Source organism: Lynx canadensis, chromosome A3, assembly GCF_007474595.2.
Source record: "Lynx canadensis isolate LIC74 chromosome A3, mLynCan4.pri.v2, whole genome shotgun sequence".
Lineage (NCBI taxonomy): Eukaryota > Metazoa > Chordata > Mammalia > Carnivora > Felidae > Lynx > Lynx canadensis.
The window spans coordinates 57,357,122-57,384,902 of NC_044305.1; the positions used below are offsets into that span (position 1 = coordinate 57,357,122).

Here is a 27,781-nt window from a genome sequence, read left to right on the forward strand (position 1 = left end):
GAAGAGCAGGAGGGCTGATAACACACAGAGCAGGAGGGAAACAGGGAGAAAGGAGGGTGTGACCACAAAACCATCACTGTGTAAACCTTTGGTCTCCAGAGCTTCTCTGGGTTAGTTAAGGGACAACGTGAATAAATCAAATAAAACAGTAGGTATCAGTGACTCAGATTAAGAACTAATACAGCCATTGAGTAGGAGGGAAAAGAAGCCACTGCGCATTATTCTCACATTTTTCTGTAACTATAATCACAGTTTGGGTTTTGCCCAGTTTTTCAGTGGACACAGTCACCCGGGTCGTGTCGTCAAGTTATAAATATTAGAATGGCGACACACTGGTTACCTGGTTGTAGTAGAAAAGGGTTTTTAATTTTTAGATTGATAAAATTGTCCTTTTCATATGAGCTCTGAACAAACAAAAGCGAGATTTAGGTTTCAGAATCGAGAGTTCTGAATTTACTCGATAGACTTCTGATGGTTGCAAGACTTGCAGCTTCATGTTTTCTCGTGGCCAGAAAGGGAAAGGGGCGTGTGCTGTTCAGGCACGGGCCTCTGTGTCCGATTCAGCCGGCTGCGGCCTACAGGGATGCCCCACCTGCTCTCGCCACGTCCAGCTCTCTGTGGCGGAGCTGCTAGAATCCCACCACCAGCCTCACCGCACAGCCAGAGATTGCAAAACACAGCACACTCCGGCCAAACATTTGGTGCGAGGTCTCTCCGCGGGGTGTGAGTGCACCTGTGTCTCCCTTGAGCGCATTCGGGGCCCGAATCGGAAACGATGTGCTTGGTCCTCTTCTGAGGTGGTGGGAGGTGAGGGAAAAGCATTCTGATGAGGACAAGAAAAACTCCATCCTGTAGTCGGACCATCTGATGGTATATCCCTGTGGATTTCATTCTCTCTCTCTTTTTTTTTTTTCATGGTTTTAACGTTTATTTATTTTGGGGACAGAGAGAGACAGAGCATGAACGGGGGAGGGGCAGAGAGAGAGGGAGACACAGAATCTGAAACAGGTTCCAGGCTCTGAGCTGTCAGCCCAGAGCCCGACGCGGGGCTCGAACTCACGGACCGCGAGATCATGACCTGGCTGAAGTCCGACACTTAACCGACTGCGCCACCCAGGCGCCCCTCTCTCTCTTTTTTTAAATGTCTATTTATTTATTTTGAGAGAGAGAGAGAGGGACCATCTGATGGTACATCCCTGTGGATTTCATCCTCTCTCTCTTTTTTTAAATGTCTATTTATTTATTTTGAGAGAGAGAGAGAGAGAGAAAGCAGAGGAGGGGCAGAGACAGAGGGAGAGAAAGAATCCCAAGCAGGCCCTGCACCACAAGTGCAGTCGCCGGAGCCAGACGCGGGGCTCGAACCGACGAAGCCGTGAGATCGTGACCTGCGCCCAGATCAAGAGTCAGACGCTAACCGACTGAGCCACCCAGGAGACTTTCACTCTCTTTTGTTATCCCTTCTCGTCCTGTAAAATCTTTTTTGGTCCTTGCAGGTGTCAGTTGCGCTTCTAGGAATTAGTCAAGGGTGGACAGGCCAGAGCACCCGCAGTGGCAACTGTTGTTAATATAAGAACCTCTGAGGAAAGGTGACTCTGGAGAGCAGGGCCAGAGCCACAAGCACCGATTTCCCTTCTCAAGGGAAGAATCTCTCTCTCCCTCAGAGGTCTGGGGTTCGGTTTTGATTCAAGCAAATGGCAGCATCCCTTCGAAGCTACCTGGGGAGGGAGGGGAGAGGGAGACAGATGTGTACAGAGCCCCATCCACGAAGGCCCCAGAGGAATCCATCTGAGATCTGAGAAGAGTGGCCTTTAGCCGTCACAACAGATGTGCTGCCGCTATGAGGGCCACCATCGCCCTCATCACTTCTTCTAGACATTGCGGATTCGTCATCTATAGAACAGTCTTTATTCAAAGAAGGAAACCAGGGAGGAATTTTCCACTTTAACTTTCCAGACGCGGCCCTGGATAAATCAACCAAACAAAGCATCTGTTGGAGGAAAGTTTATTAAAAAACGAGTCAGGATCAAGAGCCAAAGAAAGGTCAACCGACTGGGCCAGAGCAGGCAGACCTCTGAGTCACCGCAGTTTGGCAGGGGCAGAAGGCGCTGGGGGATCGTGCCCCCCGGCCCCAGGTAGGTCAGACGACTCCTCGTGACACTATGGCCTGTGCCAGGCACTTTCGCGTATGTGTCTTTATCTCGGTTGACCTTCTGGGAAAAGACCAGACCTTCCTGGACCCTCTATTTAATGTGACTCAGTCTTCACCCAGGACTTTCTCACAGGCAGACTCACAGTATTTGAGGGGAGAAACCAAAGGAAGTGGGTCCTGTTGTTGATTCAGTCATTGTAGGAAGGCGGGCCAAAAGGTAACGGAGGGGTTCAACACACGTGTTTCATCTTTTCTTTGACCTATTCACCTCTCACCCCTGCCCCCAGGTGAGTCCTGTTCCCTCGGGTTATCCGGAGCCCCATTTACCTCACCACGCCCCACTGGGGAAAACAGGAGAGAATCAGTGGTGGCCTTCAGCTTTCATATAATCTGCCTTTCTATCCACTATCCGGTGACACCTAAACCTTCCTAGTTGTGCAAACTTAGACATGAGTCCACAGCTGACAACTGAATATTTTTTGCTTTTACCTTCTAATCTATGTTTCAGTGGCAAAGCCAGGCTAATTCAATCACTTACATTTTTACCACATTGTATCCCTTTGTTCCACTAAAAACTGGTGGAAATTAAAAATGGAACTGCTGGAACCAGGAAACTAGTAATAATAAAATTGAGAATGAGATGGGTGAGTACTCAGTATGAAGCTTACACTTCATGATCGTGAGCAACTTAATTACGGGTCCAAGTGCTGAGATGTAATGTTAAAGAACACCTACAAAACAGTGGAAATGCACATTTCGGGAGCTGCATTGTGGATCAAATTGAGGATCCTCAGTGGAATCCCAGCACCCCTTCCTTGAAATCTCTGTTAGGGACCAGCCCATTCTCTGACCCGCGGAATTAATGGTCTCTCCATCCTCGGCCAAGGGCTATCTGCACAAACGCTACTTCAAGCCCTTCTCTCCCACCACCACTACCCCAACCAAACAATGCCTCTGAACTCCTGTTACAGAAATTCTGGAAGGCTCTGAGCCAAGTAGAGTCTTCAGGACATATTGTTGAGTTTCATTTCAGGGGCGTTCCGATGAAATAATGGCAAGAAGTGAGCAACTTCCGGTACCATACCAGGGTGCTTGTGTCTCAGGGAGAATGGAACATGATCCGAGAGGTGGTAGGACTGGCTTGTGGCTGGAGGAGGGGTGACAGCACAGTCTTCCGGAGGCCCAGGATAGGCCTCAGCTGGGTCTCCCCAGTTCAGGTACTTCCTTCAAACACTCTTCTGGCCTGGGATACTGTGTGGTAGAGTGAGCCCGGCGGAAGGTTATTCCTGGCACCTACCTCCCAGGATTAGGCTTCGAAACTCCCTGAGCTCCTCATAATCAAGACCAAGCAGCAAGCGGGGACAATATTCAAAGCCCCCACGGGAGCCGGTAGCCCTGTGTGGATACTCAGGGGATCAGGAAGGCTCGGGGTCCTTGCCTAAGGAAGAGGACACCAGCCAGCAGGCAGGGCAGTACAGTTTGGAAAGTTACTCCAGCTGAGCGCTCACAGCATGGGCCCCAGGCGTGGATGCCGTGGGTCTCAACAGGAGCGCCTGTCTCCAGGGGCATTCTTTCTGTGACTTTAAGAAGGTAGTAGAAAGCTTAGGATTCTCCAAAAACTGTGGGCTGCCTACTGCAAAACGTTCAATGCCGATTGATTTTCTTTCCCCCCTTCAGTTAAAATTTTTTTCCCTGAATATCATGGCCAGAGTTCTTTCAAGTGTATCCTGACTCTTGGGGCTTCTCTGTCTCTCTTCATCCCCTGGAAAGAAAGGGCTTGGAAGGAAGGGGGAGGCTTTGGGGCATGGACTCCACATAAGCCAAAGTGAAGGGCAAAACGCCTGTCTGACCCCCGCAGCCAACAAGCCTTCTCCAGCATCAATAGCAATCTCCAGGTACAAAGCAGAGAAGAGAACACTGAGGCAGCGAGGGGAACAGAATGAGGAACACATCAGTGGCCGTCGCTTTGCTCCTGGGTACATCCAGAGAAATAGCTTCTTTTCCTTAAACTGGCAAATCCTCCATGAGGAATTAGGACTCCCGTGTTCTACCGAAACCAAGAAGGAAAGAGTTTACAAACATCTGATTAGAAGGACCCTAATAAGCTTATTACTTCTGGTGATTGTCCCTAGTCCCCGTAATAAAATAGACACATGCCACTCTTCAAGCAGATAAGAAATAAAGAAGGGAGGGAGGCACTAAATAAGAATAATGAAACAAAAAGCAAATATTACACATGAATCTTAGTGACATGTGGCTAAGTGAACTAAGCCAGTCACAAAAGGCCAAATCCTGTATGATTCCACTTATATGCGGGACCTAGCATAGCCAAAATCATAGACATAGAAAGCAGAACATTGAAGGGGCTGTGACAGCGGGGAGGGAGAGTTAGTGTTTAACGGGGACAGAGTTCCAGTTGGGGAAGATGATAAAGTTCTGGAACCAGACGGTTCTAATGGTTGTACAAGGTGAATGTATTTACTGCCACTAAAGTATACAGTTAAAGATGGTTGAGATGGTAAATTTCACATTATATATACTTTAGCACAATGAAAAAATCTTCAAAGAACAAACGTTACATAAAATAAAGAGGGGCTTGACGCTAAGTGAGAACTGGAGTATGATGGCAAAGAAATGTGTAACCTTAGGTCACCTCGGAACCTAAATTCTAAAAGACTTGAGGGGGCTCCTCATGACGTAAGATCCCACCAGACACTTTATGCTGTCTGCAGCCTGTCAAGAAGGTCACACAGCCACCTATTCCTGTCCCCCACCCCCCAGACTCTGTCCACTCTGCTCATTCCTGCATGCTGGGGTCTTTGTTCTCCCAACTCACCCCTCCTGCTCCTCCTCCCCCTCCCCAGCCCCTGTCCTGCCCATTGGCTGATTCCCTTCCAGTCCCCATGACCCTTCATTCGGGCCATGCCTTAGTCTGTCTGGGCTGCTATAATGAAGCACAATACACTGGGTGGCTTATTAACACTGGGTGCCCTCATGGTCAGGTGAGGGCTTTCTTTCAGATCACAGACTTCTAGCTGTGTCCTCACATAGCCAAAGGGGCAAGGGACCTCTTGGGGTATCTTTTACGAGAGTACTAATCCTATTCGTGAGGTCTCCACCATTATGACCCAGTCACCTCACCTCCTCCTCAAAGGCCTCACCTCCCAATACCATGACATTGGGTATTAGGGTTGCAACATGTAAATTTGGGAGATACAACATTCTGACCATAGCAGGTCACTTGTTAGGGTTTGATGTCATCAAAACCACAGAACTTGGATGCTATCTAAGCCTCAGGTCAGGTCTTTGACAGTAGTTTACAGATGAGTTTACAGTGAAGTTTTAGCATCAGAAATCCTCATGCCTTGTTCAAACATAGACTGACCTATGATGAGGGGACACCGGCTAACTGACAGATGGCTTTGTTTGACGTGGACTAGAATTGCGTCATCTTGGTGTGCCAGCTGTGTCTCTCACATGCTTCTAAGAATTCTGGCCTTCATAGGCCAGCTGGAAAAACAAGCGAATTGTTACTTATTTTGATTTGGTGGATAAAGTCTTTCAAGACTGGAGTCCAGCAGGAGGGTAACTAATGTGCAATCCCAGTGGCGCCACACTTGGTCCCCACTAGTCTGTGTGACCTTTAAGTGGCTTCCAGTATCAATGTGTTACGACCGTGGTCATGAAAAAAGTGCCATTATCCTCACCTGCCCTCCCCGCCATTCCCTGACTTCCATCTCTGGCCCCACGTATGCTACACTACATGCCAAACTTCCTGACATCTTAACCGCCACTCTACAACTCTCGCGTCCCATTACCCCAGGGCTCACGTGCTACATCTCCGCATTCAGGGAGTGTTCATGAGAGCCTGTAAGTGAAGGAGGGCCTTCTGGAGAGGTGACGTCTTTCCCTTAAGAAGTAGCTCTGATCAAAACAAGCAACAGACACAGGCCCTCTCACAACAAGTATATACGGTAGCAAGCTTCAAGCAGATGGTCCAAGTGTGATGCATCGTTGTCCCTCTGTAAGCCACCCCGTGCCAACAATGCCATCACTGGTGATGAACCCACCTTGGCCCCCCACTTGCCGGCTATGAGGTCTCAGTACGTGTGCTTCAGCATCTGGGCGGAAGAAGACGGTGGAGGCCTTTTGGGTGGCATGTGATATCTCACTTTTTTCCAGAACTTGGTCTTTGCGCACTGTGACTGCTCTGTGAAGTCCCCACTCCAGTGGATGGCCCCGTGCTTCTGCTTGATGTACTGAATTGACTCTGGCATGGCCGTGTAGTCCTTGACCTTCTCCAGTTCAATCAGAATGACCTTCATCCCGTCCTGGATGAGCGCATTATAGACTGCGATTTGTTCTTCGGACATGTTCTTTAACAGGTCAAAGCTCAGGAATTCAGGAACTATGATGATGATCAGCCTCCTGCACAGCTTGATGTTTTCATCAATGACATTGGCCACAGCTGGAAATAAAGAAAGAAGAGGCGGATCATCTCATGAGTGAAACAGCCCAGACCTCAGTGCTATTGAGAATATTAGAAATGGGACCCAGGAAGACAGTGTGGGCTTTAAAATAAAGGTGACTTAGGAATGGATTAATAAACTTGTTTTAAGTTTATTTCTTTATCTTGAAAGAGAGAAAGCGAGCGGGGAAGGGACAGAGAGAGAGGGAAAGAGAGAGAATCCCAAGCTGGCTCCATTCTTGATCTCATGGGGATCTCATGGGGCTCGATCTCACAACTGTGAGATCATGACCTGAGCTGAAATCAAGAGTCAGACACTTAACTGACTGAGCCACCCAGCCTCCCCAGTGAAAGTTTTTTTTTTTTTCCAAACATTTATCACATCCTCTGTGAAACCTTCCTGACTTTCCCTGAAAAATTGGTCCTTTGTATTCATAAGTCTTATTTTTTGGTGGTTAGCTGTCACTTTCCTCAGGCTCCACCTTGTGAACTACTCCGAACAAGGGTTTTATCATCCCCAAGTTGATATCTCCAACTTAGCCGAAGGGCTGGTTTATATTAGATGATTAACACATTTTTTTAAATATATAGATTTTAAAAGAATAGGGAAAATGTAGATAGCTCAAACATTGTATTAATCTTTATCGGTGTTTTCTTTTTGTGCTTCACAGCTCCTTAAAGGCCCAGGACTTATAGAACTAATGTGAAAATGAATAACATCCCCTGATGATTTCTTGGGGAGAGTTCTTGAAATATCCAGCTATGGATGCAACTTGGTCTTTTTTAGCAATAAAGATTAATTTTTATATCCTCCTTATTCCTAGAATATAAAAATAGATTGTGGCCTTCCCAAGATCATGTTCTTCTTCCCTTTGGTTTATTTTTATATTTCTAGTGCCTAGAATATTACCTGGCACATAGTAGGTGCTCAATAAATATTTGCTGAGTAAGTAAGTGACAGAATGTGCTTACGAAGTCTTAACTCTCCCACATGTTTATGGCAAGCGTTAGATCAAATTTTCATTTCCTCATGGAGGATGATTTTATGACTTGAGAAGATGAGGGCTGAGATACAGTTGTAGCTCACCATGGATATGAGCAGCCTACAAATCCAAAGTACTTAGCAACCTTTGCAAACGACCCAGAACAGGCCACTAGCAAATGTTGTAAAGTAATTTTGGTTTCCTTTTGACCAGTAAAGGATGTTTATTTCAAAATTCAGCCATTTATTATATAGAGTTCCAGGAAGGAAAATTTGTAGGTCAAAAGGGAAACTTTTATCTGCTGAATGTCTCATATGTGCTAAGCTCCATACTGGTCTCTGCTCAGGTTTTGCCTCATTTCATTCTCTTGGCCAAGTCAGGGAAGCATTCTCATCCCCATTTGACAGATGAGACAACTGAGGTTCAGAGAGGTTGCCTGCATAGCCCAAAGCTTCACTCCTGTCCAATGGGAGACATAAATAAATGAATTCTATTTTACTTATGCAGGAAAAGCCTGGGGGGTTGAGGTTTATAAGATCAGCTTTAAACATGAGCGGATTGATATATTCAAGCTGATGGAATACGTTCAGCAGTTAGTCTCAAGGGCATGAGGGCAAATGAGCCCTTGTCTCCTTTCAGTCTCTTGGCCAAGGCTGCCAAGAGTCACATTATTTCAACCAGGCATCCCAGTCACCCTCCTGCAGGAATGGGCCCCAGAGATAAGAGGCCCGGTCCTAACTTGACTCAGGGGCTGTGGGTTGGGGAGGTACAGGACTCTTCATGTTTCCATGGAGAAGGAAAGGAGAGTCCCCCACCCCACCATTTGTAAAGTGAAGGAACAGAGACCTCCCTCTCCCTCTTTATCTGCTGCTTTTATACCTTTGATACTCAAAACTTACCTTGTCCAGGAAATTCATCCCTACCAAATATAAATAATTTGTATCCACACTGCCTCTCCAGCACCTCGGGCAGAATCTTCAACACCAGTGTGTCCACCTCATGACTCTGGATTTCTCTTTGGGGCTTGGGGTACAAGACATAGGCATCATACAGCTTCCCATCTGAAAAGGAAATGAGGTACAGTCGTGGGATTATTCCTATCATATTCTTTTATGCGAACACAGCGAAACTCTGAGCTGCTACCCTGACATTCTTCCCTTGGGCTCATTGACTTTGGAGTGCCAACTGGCTGGCTCAGTGCCAAGCACTGCCACACCAGGCAACTCTCATTCTTTCAGGGCTTGAAACGTTCCTCTTCACTGTCTTTTGCTTGTGTCGTTTCTGAGGGCAGGTTGAATGAAGCGCACATCTTTGTTTCTTGACAGGTGAGGTGTTTTTTTCGTCTGGCTTCTTTTAGGATGTTTGGATTTTCTTGTCTTTGATCTAGTACAGTTTGAAAATGATAGGTCTAGGTGTTTGTTTGTTTCTTTGTTTGTTTATTCTGCTTGGTACTCTCAGAGGTGTCTGACATTAATTCGGGGAAATTCTCAGTCAGTCGTGTTTCAGATATTTATGTTCCTTTCTCTCTTTCTCCTCCTTTGGTATTCCCATTACACTTATGTTACACCTTCTGTGGTAGTCCCACACTCGTTGGATATCTTCTTTTTTTTTTTTTTCAGTCTTTGTTCTCTAGCTTTTCAGTTACAGAAGTTTCTAGAGTGATATCCTCAAGCTCAGAGATTCTCTGCTCAGCCATATCCACTCCACTAAGAAGCCCATCAGACGCACTCTTCATTTTTGTTACAGTTGTTTGTTTGTTTTTAATTGCTAGCTTTCTTTTTGGTTCTTTTTAGGATTTTCTTCTCTCTGCTTACATCACCTGTCTGTTGTTACATGCTGTCTGGTTTTATCCATGAGATCCCTTGGCATACTAATCAGGAATATTTTATTTTATTTTTTATTTTTATTTTTTTCAATATATGAAGTTTATTGTCAAATTGGTTTCCATACAACACCCAGTGCTCATCCCAAAAGGTGCCCCCCTCAATACCCATCACCCACCCTCCCCTCCCTCCCACCCCCATCAACCCTGTTTGTTCTCAGTTTTTAAGAGTCTCTTATGCTTTGGCTCTCTCCCACTCTAACCTCTTTTTTTTTTCCTTCCCCTCCCCCATGGGTTTCTGTTAAGTTTCTCAGGATCCACATAAGAGTGAAACTATATGGTATCTGTCTTTCTCTGTATAGCTTATTTCACTTAGCATCACACTCTCCAGTTCCATCCATGTTGCTACAAAGGGCCATATTTCTTTCTTTCTCATTGCCACGTAGTATTCCATTGTGTATATAAACCACAATTTCTTTATCCATTCATCAGTTGATGGACATTTAGGCTCTTTCCATAATTTGACTATTGTAGAGAGTGTTGCTATAAACATTGGGGTACATGTGCCCCAATGCATCAACACTCCTGTATTCCTTGGATAAATTCCTAGCAGTGCTATTGCTGGGTCATAGAGTAGTTCTATTTTTAATTTTTTGAGGAACCTCCACACTGTTTTCCAGAGTGGCTGCACCAATTTGCATTCCCACCAACAGTGCAAGAGGGTATCCGTTTCTCCACATCCTCGCCAGCATCTATAGTCTAATCAGGAATATTTTAAATTCCCAGTCTGATAATGCCAACATTCCTGCCATATCTGGCTCTGATGTTTGCTGTCTCTTCGAATTGTGTTTTTGCCTTTTAATATGACTCATACTTTTTCCTGATAGCTGGATAGAATGTGCCAGGTAAAAGAAAGTGCTAAAAAAAAAAAACAAAAAAAAAACGCCCTTTAGTAACAGGGTGGTGAGGTGTGCAATCTATGGTCCCTATGATTAGATCTCAGTCCTTCAGTGACTCTGGATTATGAACTTCACAAGCATTGCTCAGTTTTTTATCCCCACTTAGGTGGGGCAGGATGGCTAGATTGGGCCGGAGTTGGGTATTTCTCTCTGCACAGGTCAGTTAGGCTCTGATAACACCCTAGCAGATAAGGCTTTCATTAACTAGTTTATCCTGAGGGCAGGCATTGTTAATAAGAACACAGTGCTCTAGGATATTTCAGAATGATTTGTCTCCTCCCCCTTCTGGGGGCAGGATATTTACTGTGAGCCAGGTCAGGCTTCCAGGAGGTAACACTCACAAAAGTGTGGGTTTTGACCCCTTCTGACTAGGTCCCTGTGAAGATTTTAAGTCTCAGATTTGTCCATATTGAGCCTCCAGTGATTTGTCAATTACAGTTCAGAGTTTCCTACCCCATGGACATCGATCTATGAGGAGGATGGTCTTTTCACCATTACATAAGCATCACTTCAAGATGACGCAGCCCCAATTGCAACCTGACTCCTTTGACTCTAAGTCCACCACTCCCTGTGGTGAAAATGAGAACTGAAGGCAGGAGTTTCCATGGGTCCTGTGCAATGGCGGACTTTCGTAACTGTACCTGGCAAAACCGACAAAGTCTCTCACAATTCAGACCCATTAGTGAATTCCATCACTGCAATTGCACATGGCACTCTAGAGACCAAGCCTCTGAGCAGACTCTAGGAACTTCCTGTGTGAAACTGAGAAGCCAAACACGGCAGCACATTTCGTCATCACCAGGATGAGCCAAGCATTTATTGAGCAACTAACCACATGTAACAGTCACTGTGCTCACCTGCGTACAGATGAACAAGACACATCTAACTGGAAAGACCATTCACAGACTTGGAAATAGAAACACGAGGCACTGCAAGATAACAAATGGCCTCATGAACTGGAGAAACAGAAAGAAAAGAAACTTCCCCACGGCCTGGAGCTCTTGAGAAAAATTCACAAAGGATGTAGGGCAGCTCCTGGATATTAACGGACTTAAGGAAAAAAATGGGCTGGTAGCGGAGGGAAAGAGATCAAGGAGAGAAAGAGTTTGAGAAGGGCATGGAAGGGGAATGTTTATGCTCTACTCGGGTCATATGAACAAGTAAGAAGCTTTAGCATGCTAGAAGGCTTGAGTGACCATCTCATTAGAAAAATGTGATTTTTGAGGGGTGCCTGCGTGGTTCATTTGGTTAAGCATCCGACTCTTGGTTTCGGCTCAGGTCGTTATCTCGAGGTTTCCTGAGTTTGAGCCCCACATCGGGCTCTGGCGCTGGAGCTCGGAGCCTGCTTGGGATTTTCTGTCTCCTCTCTCTCTCTCAAGGCCCCTCCCCCATTCGCATTGTCTCTGTCTCTCTCAAAATAAATGAAAATAAACTCAAAAAAAAAAAAAAAGAAAATGTGATTTTTGACCTTCGGGCTATTAAGAAATTCCTGGCCAACCTAACAGGAACCGAAGAGAGAGCCATCCCTTTCTATTCCTCTTTTATGGAAGTTTGTTGGATTGAATAGACTTGAAAAGAGGGTTGGCTCTAAGCCCAACAAAAGAAGGTAGAATTTTGTATTCGTCTAGTTTTTGTCTAAAGACTGTCCCCAACTTAGGATGGTTCGACTGATGATTTTTTGACTTTATGATGGTCTGAAAGCTATACACATTCAGGAGAAACCATACTTCACATTTTGAATTTTGATCTTTTCTAGACTAGTGATATGTATTCCTCTCCTCTCTCTGATGCTGGGCAGACCCAAAAGCCACAGGTCCCAGTCAGCCACGTGATCTGGAGGGTCAACAATCCATATAGAGACAACCATGCGGTACCCATACACCTGCTGTTTTCCACTTTCAGGGCCATATCCAGTCAATCACATGAGACAGTCAATACTTTATTATAAAATAGGTGTTGTGTTAGATGATTCTGCCCAACTGTAGGCTAATGTAAGAGTTCTGAGAACATCTAAGGTGGGCTGGGCTAAGCTATCATGTTCTGCAGGTTAAGTGCATTGAATGCATTTTCAGCTTATGATATTTTTAATTCATGATGGGTTTATTGGGATGCAACCCCCATCATAAATCAAGGAAGATTTGTAGTGAAAATGTGCACAGAACTTTAGAGTTTACATGTAGCCTTTTCTCGTTTTCCGTAAATTCTCACCCCAACCACTGACAACCTTCTGGTCTCTGCCTACCCTTCCTGGTCATCCTGTGGAAAATGGTAATATACACACATGTGCACACAGGCACACTCTTCCTCAGTCTCTCTACTCCCTGTAATAAAGGGAAACTGTGTGAAAATGGGAGCTTCTTTTGGTGTGATTCTATCTTCAGTGTCTGGAGCAAGAAACGGGACAGAGGAGGTCTCTATCAGTCACTGCCAAATATCTGCATGGGGCTTGATTTTGCAGAGGCTCAAGGAGGTTACATCTATGTAGGAGAGAGAGAAGTTTTAGATCATGAGCAGATTTTGCTTTTTAATAAATCAGGGTCACAAGTCACGTGCCAAAGGGATGATTAATTTGTGTCTAGAGTTGGCAAAAACCCAACCGAGCTAAAACTCCTTGTGCAATGTCTTCAATGTTACTAGTCTATACCGCTACTCCATAAGTGGATATTTTTCTGTATCAAATTTAATGTCATACACTTGATTTTCTAAAGCTGGGGGACATGTGAATTTTTTTTTTTAAGATTTCATAAAGGCTTTATGCTTTTAAACACTTTAGAAAGGAATTAAATCTTCTCACTTAAAACTATGATAATATTTATCCTTTTTATGGTAAAGGGGTGGTTGGCTTGGTACTTTCTTTGCCACATAACAGAGCCTCCCCACTGAATACAGTATTTCCTGGTCTAGAAACTACAACGAACATCCATGTTCATCAACACCTCTGTCGGAACCCCTGCCACCAGTGTCTCTCTTCCCTCAAGCTGTTTCTCTTTCTTCCTTCTCATACAAACAATAAAATGAAATAAAAGAAAAGAAAAGAAAACAAGATAAAATAAAGTAACAAAATGAAAAACTATGTTAAGTGAACTCTCTCCTCTTTTTTTAATGTTTACTTATTTATTTATTTTGAGAGAGAGTGTGTGTGTGAAAGGGAGAAGAGCAGAGAGGGAGACAGAGAACCCGAAGCAGGTTCTGTGCTGACAGTGGAGAGGCCGATGCAGGGCTCAAACGCACGAACCACAAGATCATGACCTGAGCCAAAGTCAGACGCTTAACCGAGTCACCCAGGCGCCCCCTGAATTCTCTCTTTTGACAGCGTTCCAATTCCGTGTTTTTATGTGAGGAGTGTGAACATACAGCTGCTCTGTGCTGTGCAACATGCAGACTTCGGGACAGAAGAGACTTGGGCAGTGAAGGACTCACACCTTTTAAAACCTCAAAATATAAAATGCTCCCAATTTTTCAGTCATCTTTTTTTTCTTTCGAAGCTTTTGAGTAGACATGCTTATGTTCACGACTTGTTCTCAAAACGTAGTGGGCTCTTGTCACTTCCAAATGATCAACTCATAACCGATTGACCCGATATAGCAAAAAACCAAGCTGACGCCATTTTGCTTTTCGCATCCGCCTGCAGTTTGGAAGGGCCGTCTTAGCCGACTGCCTGCCAGCACTGCACGGTTGTGTCTCTCACAGTCACAGTAAGGGTCACATTTATACCTTCAGATTGCAGGTAAGGAAGCTGAGACAGACAAGGCCGCGTTATTTCTCCAGTCTTTCAGCTGCCAAGTGCACAGCTTTGAGTCAAACCCAAGCCCACCGCCCCTCTGGTGTGGCTGAGATGAGAACTGGGAGGAGGAAACTTCACAAAGTTTCTCCCTGATTAGTCTCGTGCAAGTGGGTCAGACAGCATTTTTTACAAAAATAGCCCTAGCAGTATTTCCAGTTCCACATGCTCTTTCAGAACGGACCACACCCCCCCCAAAGAGGTGGAATCTACTTCCACTCCCTTAAAATTGGCTAGGACTCTATAGCTGCCTTGGCAAATAGAATGTGGTAGAATTGACACTAGAAATTTAGGGTCTGAGTCATAAGAGAAAATATGGCTTTTCCTGGCTCTCTTGTTCTTGAAACACTAGCCGTTGGAAGCCAATCACCATGCTGTGTGGGCTCCTGTGGGCTTCAGGAGCCCACACCAAGAGACCACAAGGAGAGGCTGTTGAGAGAGAAACCGAGGCCACCAGCTGATGGCCAGAATCAACTGCCAGTCCTCCAGCTGGGTCCCCAGACATCATGGAGCTGGGACAGGCCATCCCCACTGTGTCTGTTCACATCCTGACCCACAGAACCCATTAGCAATACAAATGGCTGCCCTGTGCCACAAAGTTTTGAGGCAATTTGCTTCCTAGCCATAGTAAATGGAACAGCAATTGGGAAAGTGACAATGAATGGCAATAGATAATGATGAGTTGGACACTCCCCCCAACTGTCTATTTCACTCAAAAATTGTGGAAATGTAGACCTACTGGTAAGTTTTTTGAGAAAATGGCCTGCTGGCAGATACCCCCATAGCCTGCCTCTATATAGTGGTGGGGTAACAGTTCATGAAGATTCTGGCCACACTTTTTTAATTTCCTGAGGAGGTTCAGCCCTACTTTCGATGTTAAAGCATCTGCATATGGCTTTATTGGCTCTCGGCAAAAAATACAAAGTTTGTTTGCATAAATTAATATTTATGACAGATCGCTTAAAGATTATTCAAGCCCTTACTTTCTTTTATTATTGCTAAATCTCCAACCTGATCAAACTGGACCAATGGAGAAATCAGATAGAATCCATCTGGCCTTCAGGTGTTTTTACTAAATTGCATGAGGTTTGGCATTTTAGCCTTAACATGGAAGACACTAGAAGAAAAGCCACATTAAACATGCTATTACATTTACCATGGGAAGGCTGTTGCAGACAAGGTTCATTATATTACGCCCTTTAAAAATAAGGCCTCCCTACAAAAACTTTTCCTTGGAAAACTGTCCCAGACAAAGCCATGTGCTGTCACGAGCAACTGAAAGGTATTTGTGAGAAGCACACAATGAATCTTGTCATTGCTTTGCCTTTACTTCTAAAGCAAGCTCATCTTTAAAAAGTGTCTAAGACTTGTCATTGATTCTACCCCCAAGCTTTATTTTATCGTTCTACCCTCTGTTCACTGTACCTGCTTTGTTTGTTTTTCATTGTTGTATTCTCCACAAACCTATTTGGAAGCAGGTGAGGCATACACAAATCTCTCTAGGAGATGTGTAAGATCACTCTTATATTCTTACACACACTTGCACAGCCTGGAAGGAAAATTTTTAAAGTAACTCCTATAATTTAATACAGAACATACAGAACTCATGGATATTAGGGCTGTCGATGACTCAATAAAACTGAGTTATACACACCTAACTATTACTCATGTTATAAAGTGTAACTAATCGCATTGGAATAAATAACTTATCATAAGAAAGACACATTTCATCTATTTCCTCATTTGTATTTGCCACCCATTACTCCACAGTTCCCAAATAACTCAGGAACTATCCCTAAGGGATACAATACTTGGAAATAACATCTGGGACAAATCGTAAGTCTCATCGCTAACTCGTTGTCAAAGCCAACACTCAGAGAGGAATTACAGGGGTAGTTCTCATAGACGGAGCTGTAGAGATTAATCATAAAGTACGCAAGTACTCCTCGGAATTAAGAAAAAAATAGAACCCTGGCTTGACTATGAGCCCCGATGTCCAAATTCTCAGCCCGAATTTGGGCTGTAGCCTGCTCCCAGCAGAGGGTGGGGCTCCCTGAGTCTGTCATCTGCTCAGCTCCCCCCGCTCTGGGTGAGTCACTATTCCTTTTATCTCTTCCTGCTAAACTCCACCTCACCAGCAGACAGCTGCACAGGCCCTCAGCTCTCAGACTCCTGGGAGTCCCAGTGAGTCCGGGAGTGAGCCACACACCAGGGCCAGAGATCTGGAAACACCACTGAAGTCTCTGCAGTTCCCTGTCAGGCAGTAAACAGAGGGCAGCTGGACCACTCACGTGTGGGTGTCAGAAAAGACAAGTGGTGATGCACTGGTCCCCTGCCCCACACAGGCAGGCAGGAGCGCGGCCAACAGGGAGACTCTGCAGGGACTGCGGCCCCAAAGAGAAACCCCACGTTCAGCTGACTGTCTGCAACCTAGAGGCGCTTCAGGCTGCGCTGGACACACAGAGTCAGGTTTCCGCGACTGAGCTGTGCCACCAAAAGAGAATGCAGGGGTGCCTGGGTGGCTCAGTCGGTCGAGCATCCAACTTCAGCTCGTGAGCTCAAGTCCCACGTCAGACTCTGTGCTGACACCTCAGAGCCTGGGACCTGCTTCAGATTGTATGTCTCCCTCTCTCCGCCCCTCCCCTGCTCGCTCTCTAGCTCTTTCTCAAAATAAATAAATAAACTTTATTAAAAAAAAAAAAAAAAAAAAAACAACCCATGATGGTGGGAAATGCCTTCTCCTCGGAGTTTCAGGATCTCACAGACATTTGTATGTTGAGTAGTGCTGGCAGGACAGACGCTTCGCAGACCAAACTGAAACCCAGGGCAGAGTGGCAGGGGCAGCTGAAGGCTTTGGCCTTCAGACAGCAAGATGCCCCTTGTGCCCCAGGTCCTTGCTCAGTGCTTTCCTGGACTTGAACTCAGTTGTTCCTACAATACTCTGTGAGGCAGGCTCTGATCATTTTCTCTCCCTCCCTCCCTCCCTCCCTCCTTCCTCCCTTCCCTCTCTCCTTCTTTCCTTCCTCCCTTCTCTCCTTCCTTCCTTCATGTTTCTTTCCATTCTATAGCCCAGAGAGAAAAGAATGAGCTCCAGCCGCAGGCAGCTCATCACTCCTCATGATGTAAATTCTGTTCATGTGCCGACCATGTTGAAGATGCATCGCAGATGGGGAGCCCTTTGTCGCTCCAGGAGAAATTGTCTTCTTTTGGAAACACCAGAAGATGTGAGAACTGCTCTAAAATGGTCACAGTGGGACCTGGAAGATGATTTGCTCCTGTTGCTTTGCAAATGTTTGCTCAGTCACCACGAGCTTGCAAGCCTTATTTAACTGAACAACGCTGGTGACCACAGACCAATTGTCTCCCTGAAGCATGAGAAGTTCCAGGAAGATTCCTTCCTTCCAATTTGCCAACAACATGAAAGGCAAGCTAGTAAAATATGTGAAAGTATATTTACAATGGGTATACGGATGAGCAACAACCAAGTATGAGGCATTTTTCATTGGTTACCCACACTTACCTTCTTTGATCTCAGTAGAAAGGAAGGCACTTCGATACCAGAGAACAATGTCAATCTTAAAAATGTTGTAGATGTACGTGACAGACACTGCTGCGCCTATCAGGGTGACAAGCCCTCCTATCAAGTAAGCTTGAACATCCGGGGCTACAAACGACAGCAAATAAATACATAAATAATCAGATAATAATCATAATACAAAGGCTCAATTATACACTTTACTTATACAGATCACATTACAAATACCAAATGGGGGGCGCCTGGGTGGCGCAGTCGGTTAAGCATCAGATTTCAGCCAGGTCACGATCTCGCGATCCGTGAGTTCGAGCCCCGCGTCGGGCTCTGGGCTGATGGCTCGGAGCCTGGAGCCTGTTTCCGATTCTGTGTCTCCCTCTCTCTCTGCCCCTCCCCCGTTCATGCTCTGTCTCTCTCTGTCCCAAAAATAAATAAACGTTGAAAAAAAAAAATTAAAAAAAAAAAAAAACAAATACCAAATGGAAATGTGTGAGAGGTCAATGAGGATACTGTTTAAATATTTTTTTTACAGTTAAATAACAGGTATATGGGAGTAGAATAATCTAGCGTGGACCATGAATTTCAGGAAGCAAATGTGCTCTTGGGAACCTGGGGAAGGAAATCCTGCAGAACTCCCACTTCTGATGGTGGATACGGCATGGTTCTGATGCATGAGAACTGCTCCCAAAACACACACAACCAGGTCTTACTTAGTCAACACTAGACTCTCCAGAGGTAGAGCCTAAGAGTGTGTATTGGAAGACCTGGTGGTTCTCTTGCACATTCCTGATTATTCCTGTTATAACTGCTTCCACAGGCACCAAAAATTGAGCAGCAGGATGTCTGTCATAAATAAAGAGCCGTCAACGGCCTCTCCTGAAAGCCAACTCTTGTCTCCATAAGGCTGGCAGAGAGCCAGACTGCCCGCTTTGTGCCGGCAAGGTCTGGGTTGGGGGCCTGCCTGCAAGGCACGATCTCAGAAAGGGCGTCTACCCCTGCTGTGCTTGTGAACACCACTGCGGAGCAATCATGGCAAAAGCAGTGGGTGGGAGATGACCGAGAAGCAGAACCAGTTCCTCTGGAATGTCAAGTCCCTAAAGACATGCTCCCACATCACCGCTGCCACCACCACCACTACCACCACTGAGAAGAGGAACACAGCCTTCTCCCTTACCACAGCCCAAATCAGTGCTGCCACGGAAGGAAGGAGGCTCTAGGAAGGGGAGAATTCGAAAAGTGGAAGACGACAGAGGAAGAGAAAGTCTCTCCACTCTTAGAACCCACCGCATACACCACTTCCTTCATCAGCCCCTTCCTGATGCTCTAGTCCCCACTAGAAGGTGTGTGTGTGGGGGGATGGCCTGGCCGGGAGGGGGGGTAGGTATGGGGGGGGGTTCTCTTTTCTTTGAACTCCCAGAGCACATTCCTTTTTTTAAATACTCCTTAAAGATCTTATCACGACCTGCCCTAAGTCACACCATACTGCAAACAGTCTGAGGTGGAAGACATCTCCATGCACCACTGCATGTCTTTAAATAAATGGCACAACAAAGCATCATGACTAAAACACATTCTGGGTCAACAGAAATAGCAGCCCATTGATTAAATCCCAGCACAACCAAGCGGATCTGCTCTGCACGCTGGTGCCCAATCTCATCCTGACCATGTTTGAATCTCTAGCTTCTGTTAGATAGATCCGCCCTTCCCATCCATCCTCCACTTCTCTTTGTCCTTCCCCAACTCTTGGAACAACAACGCCACCCCTCCCTTTAGGAGGACCCATGTCTGGGAACCTGTAATGTATAGACTTCACGGATCTTGATACCGTAATGGTCATGATAAGAAGACCATGTCGTGCAATATTTATGAGATTCATAAAGCCCCTGGTAAGTAGACAGGAGTGATGGCCAGAAATTCTTGAGTTGGTCATTCATCGCCTTCAGGAGTGTTGATATTCTCTGCTCTGGAAATGAGTTTAAAACCATCACATTTCCAAACAGGAAATGAATGCTGAGTTTTTCTACCGACTGTCACTCTGCTGCCTCATGCCAAGTGCTTAATGCCATGCTCTTTTCATATGTGTCTCCTTGTCATTGTTTTGAGCCCTCCAAACAGCATGTACCCCACCGGACAACTACCTGGGAGTTTTAAAATAAAGTACGCTGCCGACACTCCAGCATGGCAAATGAAAGGATGGCCATAATCTTCCATTTTCACTTCTGAGAAGGTTATGTTCACTGTGTAAAAAATATGTTTCTGAAAAGAAATGTGAGATCTGTAAAAGAAAAGAACCACTCAGTTATACATGAGTCATATTTACCCAACCTACTGTACCATCTTCAGTCTGGAGAATAAAAGTCTCTCCCAGAGAACACTTTGGGCCATCCTGTTACCCTAAGAAGGCTTCACGGAGTGGCTCAGTGAGGTGTGTGGAAATTTTTCATTTTCTTCTGGAAGGTGACAAGGAAGTGTGGCTCTGTTAATTACAGATAGCATCGTCAGCCCTCCAGAGCCTTGGCCTGGTCCTCTCCACTTATCCTAACTTATCAACCCTGCAGGGTTCAACACAATTTCTCCTGCCTCTGCCTTCAGTAGTCTTGATTTATACCACCCAATTTAAACAATCACAAATTGGGTTTATATCACTCAATTAGCTAATGATTAAGTCCTATCTCCCCTAAGAGTCCCCTTGTTGCTGCCTGTTTTGCTACTGAAGCCTAGAAGGTCTATAGCTCATGATATAACTAACCAGGAATGAGGCTGGTTTTAAGTTGGGAGAAATTGATCTTGATGCATGAAGGCCATACTTGATGCTTTGCCTCATGTGTCTGACTAGGGTGTAAGCAGGATTGATAACATGAACACCTCGCACCCCCCTGATTCAAGAAGGTTTGGCTGTGCATAGCACTGGCAAGATCTTTGAGAGACAAAGCCAAAAGGAGTAATGAGGGATCAGTGAGAAGCATCTAAAAAAAGCAGTACTAGCATCAAAACACTTCATGTTTATTTTATTTTTGAGAGAGAGCAGGAGAGAGAGAGAGCATGAATGGGGGAGGGGCAGAGAGAGGAGAGAGACAAAGAATCTGAAGCAGCCTCCAGGCTCTGAGCCGTCAGCACAGAACCTGACATGGGGCTCGAACCGATGGACTGCGAGATCATGACGTGAGCCAAAGTCAGCGCTCAACCAACTGAGCCACCCAGGCGCCCCCAAAATAATTTAAATGAAGAAATTCTTGCCAACTTTTAGGGAAGTCAGAAAAACACAACACCTACTCAAATCCTTCTCTGATTCGTTTGGATTCATTGTAGTAATCATCCACCAAGGTGTCATTGACTCTCCAGGATCGGAGATTTGTATTATCCCTTGTGTCTGTTATATTGCAGTCTACAGTAAGGGTAGTGCCTGTAAAAAACAAATTCATAAATATTACATGAAAAGTCTATAAAAAATGATCAGCTAAACAAAACCTCTTGCTCCTGAGCCTGGAATATGTTTTGATTACCAAAAATACCCCTTGGAGGTCAACGTTAATCTACTTTATTCTCTCCTTGGACAGAGATAATAGGGGACAAGTGGCCTTCCAGGGTGTTTAAACAGCCGAATATCTGGCCAATGTCTTCCACAGTATTAGGGACACAAATACTAGTTCTAGTCTTAGGAAACTTAGCAAAGAACTTTAAAGTTTACAAAGTATTTCACACACATTGTCTCCTTAGGTCTTCATATCCTCAAAACTATACCAATAAAAAAAGAGGAGGTGCTATAAGGTCCATATTACAGATGAGAGAACACTGAGGTTCAGATAGATTAGTGACCTGCCCCCAAGGTCACACATTAGAGAAAGAAATGAGACATGAACTCTGGTTTTCTAGTTCCAAATCTTCCAAATACTTTACCAATCGTGACCCCTATCCTGACTCCACACACGTTCACAAATTATATTTAACAATTTTATATTTTTATTTTATTTTTATATGTATTTATTTTATATTTTTCTTTTGTTTGGTTCCATGAACCTAATAAATTCCATCTATTTACACGACATAAAAAGTTACTCTATTTCTAAATAGTCTACTTCATGTTTCTTTATTCCAGCTGGAATTAAGGTTTTTAAAAAAAAAATTCTCAACTATAACACATGTATAGTAAAAAGTATAGAATATACATGTGAAGCGCATATCCACACCACCTTCACCCCATCAAGAAAATAGTATGGGGGGGTGCCCGGGTGGCTCAGTCGGTTGAGCATCTGACTCTTGATTTCAGCTCAGGTCATGATCCCAAGGTCATGGGATTGAGCCCCACATCTGGCTCTGTGCTGGGAGTGGAGCCTGCTTGGGACAAGAGTGTCTTAACTATTAGTCAGTCTTTACATTTCCCTACCAACATTATAAACAGATTCAGCAAAAAATGAAACTCTATTGAGATTTTGGCTCTCCGTCAAAACCAAGGAAACGGGTTTAAGAGTTCAGTCTTGAGTGTGTTATTTCTTCTACAGATTTCTAAAGATAGATTTTTAAAAATCAGATTAAGGATGTTCCCTTACATTCGTAGTTTTAAAGGAAGTTTAAAAAAAAAAATTCTGGGGCACGTGGATGGCTCAGTCGGTTAAGCGTCCGACTTCAGCTCAGGTCATGATTTCACGGTCCGTGAGTTCGAGCCCCGAGTCAGGCTCTGTGCTGACAGCTCAGAGCCTGGAGCCTGCTTTGGATTCTATGTCTCCCTGTCTCTCTGACCCTCCCCCCATTCATGCTCTGTCGCTCTCTGTCTCAAAAAAAAATAAATATTTACAAAATTAAAAAAAAATTTCTAGTTTAGGTGTCCATGGTTTTTGGTGTCTATGAGTGAATATATTATTTTTTCTCCTTTGGTTTGTTAATGCAAAAGAAAAGAATGAATTACCTAATAGGAAGCAGCTTGGCATTGTTTCATGTAAACCCAACTTAGGCCACAAGGTAACATTCTTTATGTATGCTGTTAAAATAAATTTGCTAAAAATGTGCTTAGAGTGTTTCATCTGTGTCGATGAATGAGATTGGCCTGAAGTTTGCTTTGTAACGACGTTCGTTTTGGGTTTGAGGGTTAAGAGTTTCCTGACCTAGTATAATGAGTTAATGACTGTTTCCTCTTTTTCTGCTCTGTGAAACATTTTGTTCAAATTTGCTAAATGTCTTTACTAACTGCTTTGTAGAGCTCACGGGAAAAGCCAACTAGATACGGAATTTTGTTTGTAGCAAGATTTTTAAATTTATAGTCTTATTCCTATTCCGAAATCTTGTGCCAGATCCTCTGTGCTGATTTTTATATAAAATGCCCATTTCCTTTTAGATTTTCAAATTGGCACTAAGTTGTTCAGAATATCCTTTTGTGATCTTTTTCGTGTGTATATGATCTATGGTGATGGCCTCTTTTTCCTTCAGATTGTCCCTTCCCTCATTTCTTAATCATCCAGGGGGCTACCAATCACATCCCACTTTCAAAAAAAACAGCTTTTTCTTTGTTAATCACTCAACTGCACGTTCATTTGCTATTTCACTATTTTCTGCTATTACTTTTCACCTCATCTCTTCCATTTCTTTTTTTTTAATTTTTAAAAAATGTTTATTTATTTTTGGGAGAGAGAGACAGCATGAGTGAGGGAGGAGCAGAGAGGGAGGAAGACACAGAATCCGAAACAGGTTCCAGGCTCTGAGCGGTCAGCACAGAGCCTGATGCGGGGCTCAAACTCACAAACTGCGAGATCATGACCTGAGTCGAAGTTGGACGCTTAACCAACTGAACCACCCAGGTGCCCCGATCTCTTCCATTTCTGTTGGATTTATTTTGTTTCTCCTTTTCTGTCTTCAGGGGTGAGCGTGCTGCTCATAGATATTGCAACCATCTTCTCTTCCTAACTCAGGTTAACAAGCGTGCTCTGATCAAATCTTTGTATCTCATCAACCTCACTGTAATCTTTTTATTAGTATTCACTGTCAAATAATTTTCTCATTTCTATTATTATCCATGAGCTATTGAGAGGAGTTGTTTTTATTTGATTGTTTATTTGATTTGATATGGTTATTCTAATTGTCTTTTTATTACTTATTTCTAACTTCTGACAATATGTAGTTGCAATGATTTCAATCTGTTGTTATAGCCCAATATATGGTCTATTTTATCAAACATTTCATTGTGCTTAGAAAGAATGTGTAATCTGTAGTAGCTGGGCACAGGGCTCTGTAATATAAACATCAGGCCATTCATTGGACACATTTTGTTTGTCATGATAGGGTGTTCTGTTTGCCTGTTCTATCAGCTATTGTGAAAACCGTGGCTGGTATTATCCCATTATTATTCCATTATTACTGTAAATTGGTCAATTTCTCCCTGTAATCCTGAACTAACTTTGTCTCTTTCTGTATGTACACACACACACACACACACACACACACACCTTTAAGGCCATGTTATTATGTATCTAATAGGTTCAAAAATGAACTTTCAATCATTATGAAGTATCCCTGTTTATCTCTAATAATGCATTCTGCCTTCATATCTACTTTGATATTAGTATAATTATACCAACATCACTTTGGTTAGTGTTTATATATCATTTTCCAGTCTTTTCCAGCATCTTGTAGACAGTCCAGAGTTTTAATTTCTTGTTCAAACCCAGTGTGACAATCTTAATTTGGAGCATTTAGTCCATCATATAATTGGTGATATATGTGTGTTTAAATCGACTAACTTATATAGATATTTTATTTGTAGCATCTGTCCTATATCTGTCTTTTCCTCCTTGCTTTCTTTTGATTCCTTCTTTTGGATCGCTTCTTACCTTGTTCTTGATTATTATTACTCCATATAACCCTATATTTTAAAAATTATTATTATCTTAGGGTTGCCCTAAATATTAAAACATAGATCCTCAAACTTATCAAAGTCTGATATTACTGATATCTCCACTCTCTTCTAAGAGAATGTAAAGTCTTAGAATGTAATTACATTTGACCTTCTCCTAGCATACAGGCAAATGCTGTTGGGAATTCTAATGTCATGTATATTTTAAATTCCATGAACAATCGTCATTATTACTGCCTTATGCAGTCAAGATTCATTTAGATCTGCTCACATATTTACATCAACATTGCTCTTTCATTCCCTCCTACATAGCTGATTCACAATCTGGAAACATTTCCTCCTGCTTAAAGAGCATTGCAGTCAAAACCACACTCAGATATCACCTCACGCCAGAGTGGCCAAAATGAACAAATCAGGAGACTATAGATGCTGGAGAGGATGTGGAGAAACGGGAACCCTCTTGCACTGTTGGTGGGAATGCAAATTGGTGCAAACCGCTCTGGAAGGCAGTGTGGAGGTTCCTCAGAAAATTAAAAATAGACCTACCCTATGACCCAGCAATAGCACTGCTAGGAATTTACCCAAGGGATACAGGAGTACTGATGCATAGGGGCACCTGTACCCCAATGTTTATAGCAGAACTCTCAACAATAGCCAAATTATGGAAAGAGCCTAAATGTCCATCAACTGATGAATGGATAAAGAAATGTGGTTTATATACACAATGGAATACTACTTGGCAATGAGAAAGAATGAAATATGGCCCTTTGTAGCAACATGGATGGAACTGGAGAGTGTGATGCTAAGTGAAATAAGCCATACAGAGAAGGACAGATACCATATGTTTTCACTCTTATGTGGATCCTGAGAAACTTAACAGAAACCCATGGGGGAGGGGAAGGGAAAAAAAAAAAAAAAAGAGGTTAGAGTGGGAGAGAGCCAAAGCATAGGAGACTGTTAAAAACTGAGAACAAAATGAGGGTTGATGGGGGGTGGGAGGGAGGGGAGGGTGGGTGATGGGTATGGAGGAGGGCACCTTTTGGGATGAGCACTGGGTGTTGTATGGAAACCAATTTGACAATAAATTTCATATATTGACAAAAAAAAAAGAGCATTGCAGTAGTTCCTTTTAAGACTGTGCTTGGCAAAGTTTGTCATTTTTAGTTTGCCATATTTTCACTGATTATAAAATTACCAGCATTTTTTTTTTCAGCATACAACCTCTGTTATTTCCATTGAAGTTTCAAACAGTGGTTTTACTGCTGCACACAGAGCATGTCTTTTTTTTTTTTTCCCTAACTTTTAAGATACTTTTCCTTTGTTTTTGGTTTTCTGCAGTTTCACTGTGGTATTTTAAGGTGCAGGTTTGGTTTCATTTATCCTGCTGAGTCTCCTTAGCTTCCAGGGTCTTTTAATTGATGTGTCTATCAGTTTGGAACATTCTCAGATTACATTTAAATAATATTGCCTCTGCTCTCATTTTTCTCTTTTCTCTTTCTTCTAGGACTGTAGTTACATACATGTTAGCTCTGCAGATCCTCTTCCTCTAACCTCTACATTTCTTATTCTTTTGTCTCTCTGTGCTTGATCCTGGACATTTTCTCCTGACCTATATTTTAGTTCAGTAGTTCTTTTTTCAAATGTCTTATATGCTATTAAACTCTCTATTGAATTTTTTGTTTTGGTATTGTCTTTGTCAGTCCTGATGTTTCGTTTTTTCTTTTTCAAATCTGATATGCTACTCTTTTTAAAAGTTTTCAATTGTCTTTTGAAATTTCAATCATGTATTTTCCTTCCTTGAACATAGTAAGCACAATGTATATATATATCATTGTTTTGGTGTATGTTTTTTATTGCAGATGAGCATATTTTCATATTTTCTTAGTCTTTTTTTTCTTCTGTGAATTATTCATTTGCCCCATTTGGATTATTCACATTCCTTGATTTGTTGGCATTTTCCATAGAAATTATATTACCTGTTTTTTAATACCTCTGTTCCAAACATTCTCTCTTAGTTTGTCATTCACATTTTGATTTTACCATTTTTCACATATACATACACTTAAATTTTTTATGATAGTCTAATTTTTAAGATATACACACACACATATATATACATACATATAGATACATATATACATACATATATATATGTGTGTGTGTGTGTGTGTGTGTGTGTGTGTGTGTTTATCTGGGACCCTGGGGATCTGTGTCTGCTGTATGTGGTCTACCAGCTAGAATTTACTGAGTCAAAAGTTATACATATTTGTGAAGGGTCTGAATACATATTAGAATTTCCCTCTGCAGAGTTTATACCAGTCCATTGACTTATTTATCTATTTAGCAACTATTTCTTGAGCATCATCTTTTTAAAAAAATATTTGTTTATTTATTTATCTCAAGGAAGAGACAGAGAGAGAGCAAGTAGGAGGGAGGCAGAGAGGGAGAGAATCCCAGGCAGGTTCCACACTGTCAGCACAGACCCCAACACGGGGCTCGATTTCACAAACTGTGAGATGATGACCTGAGCTGAAATCAGGAGTCAGGTGCCTAATCGATGGAGCCACCCAGCCGCCATAAGCACCTTCTGTGTTCTAGAAATTGTTTTGAGCACTGGTGATATTGGAGGGAACAAACCAGATGCAAAGCTTTCTCCTAAGAAGCATAGATTCAAATAGAATTAGAGATAACAAGACAAGTTCAAAATATGTGACGTAGTGATAAGTACTTTATGAAAACATAGAGAAAGCTCAAGGGCTAGAGCATGATGGTGAGTGAGGTGTGCTATTTCAACACGGTGGTCAGGTGAGATGACATTCAGCGGAGACCCGATGGAAGTGAAGAAACAGACCATGGGGATGTGTGTGGAAGAGCGTTTCAAGTAGAGGAAACAGCAAGTGCAAAGTCCCTGAGGTAGAAGTGTGCTTGACTGTTCAAGGAACAGCAGGTATATCAGTGTGATCAAAACAGAAGGACTGAATGGAGAGCTGCAATAAATGAGGTCCAAGCACATGTGAAGTGCTAACAAGGGGAAGTCGACCGTGGAGGGCCCCACTGGAGGGCCCCACTTTTTCGCGCTCTTTATTTCTTCTATTTGAATTTTAGTCTGAGATGGGAAACCTTTGGAGAGTTTTAAACCTAAACATTTTTAAATGATTGCTCATATTTATGGCTGGTCATGTATTAGAAGACCCCCCATAGTATCCTTGCTAATATTTGGTATTATATATGTTTTAATCCTTACCA

General features: G+C 43.3%; 1 protein-coding gene across 2 annotated transcripts in view; it reads right to left on the reverse strand.

Moving 5' to 3' along the window:
- Window positions 1-1,987: 1,987 nt before the first annotated feature.
- Window positions 1,988-27,781, reverse strand: part of IL1RL2 (interleukin 1 receptor like 2) — a 44,227-nt gene continuing 18,433 nt past the window's right edge. The window contains exons 6-11 of one of the 2 annotated variants that reach the window (XM_030310339.1): window positions 20,968-21,097; window positions 19,833-19,969; window positions 17,683-17,826; window positions 8,500-8,661; window positions 6,220-6,617; window positions 1,988-4,196 (exon numbers count right to left, since the gene is read on the reverse strand). In XM_030310339.1, the coding sequence (XP_030166199.1) occupies window positions 6,250-6,617; window positions 8,500-8,661; window positions 17,683-17,826; window positions 19,833-19,969; window positions 20,968-21,097 (941 nt within the window). In that variant the 3' untranslated portion in view covers window positions 1,988-4,196; window positions 6,220-6,249. Of the gene's footprint in view, window positions 6,618-8,499; window positions 8,662-17,682; window positions 17,827-19,832; window positions 19,970-20,967; window positions 21,098-27,781 lie in introns of both variants that reach the window. The other variant, XM_032592614.1, reaches the window with a different exon arrangement.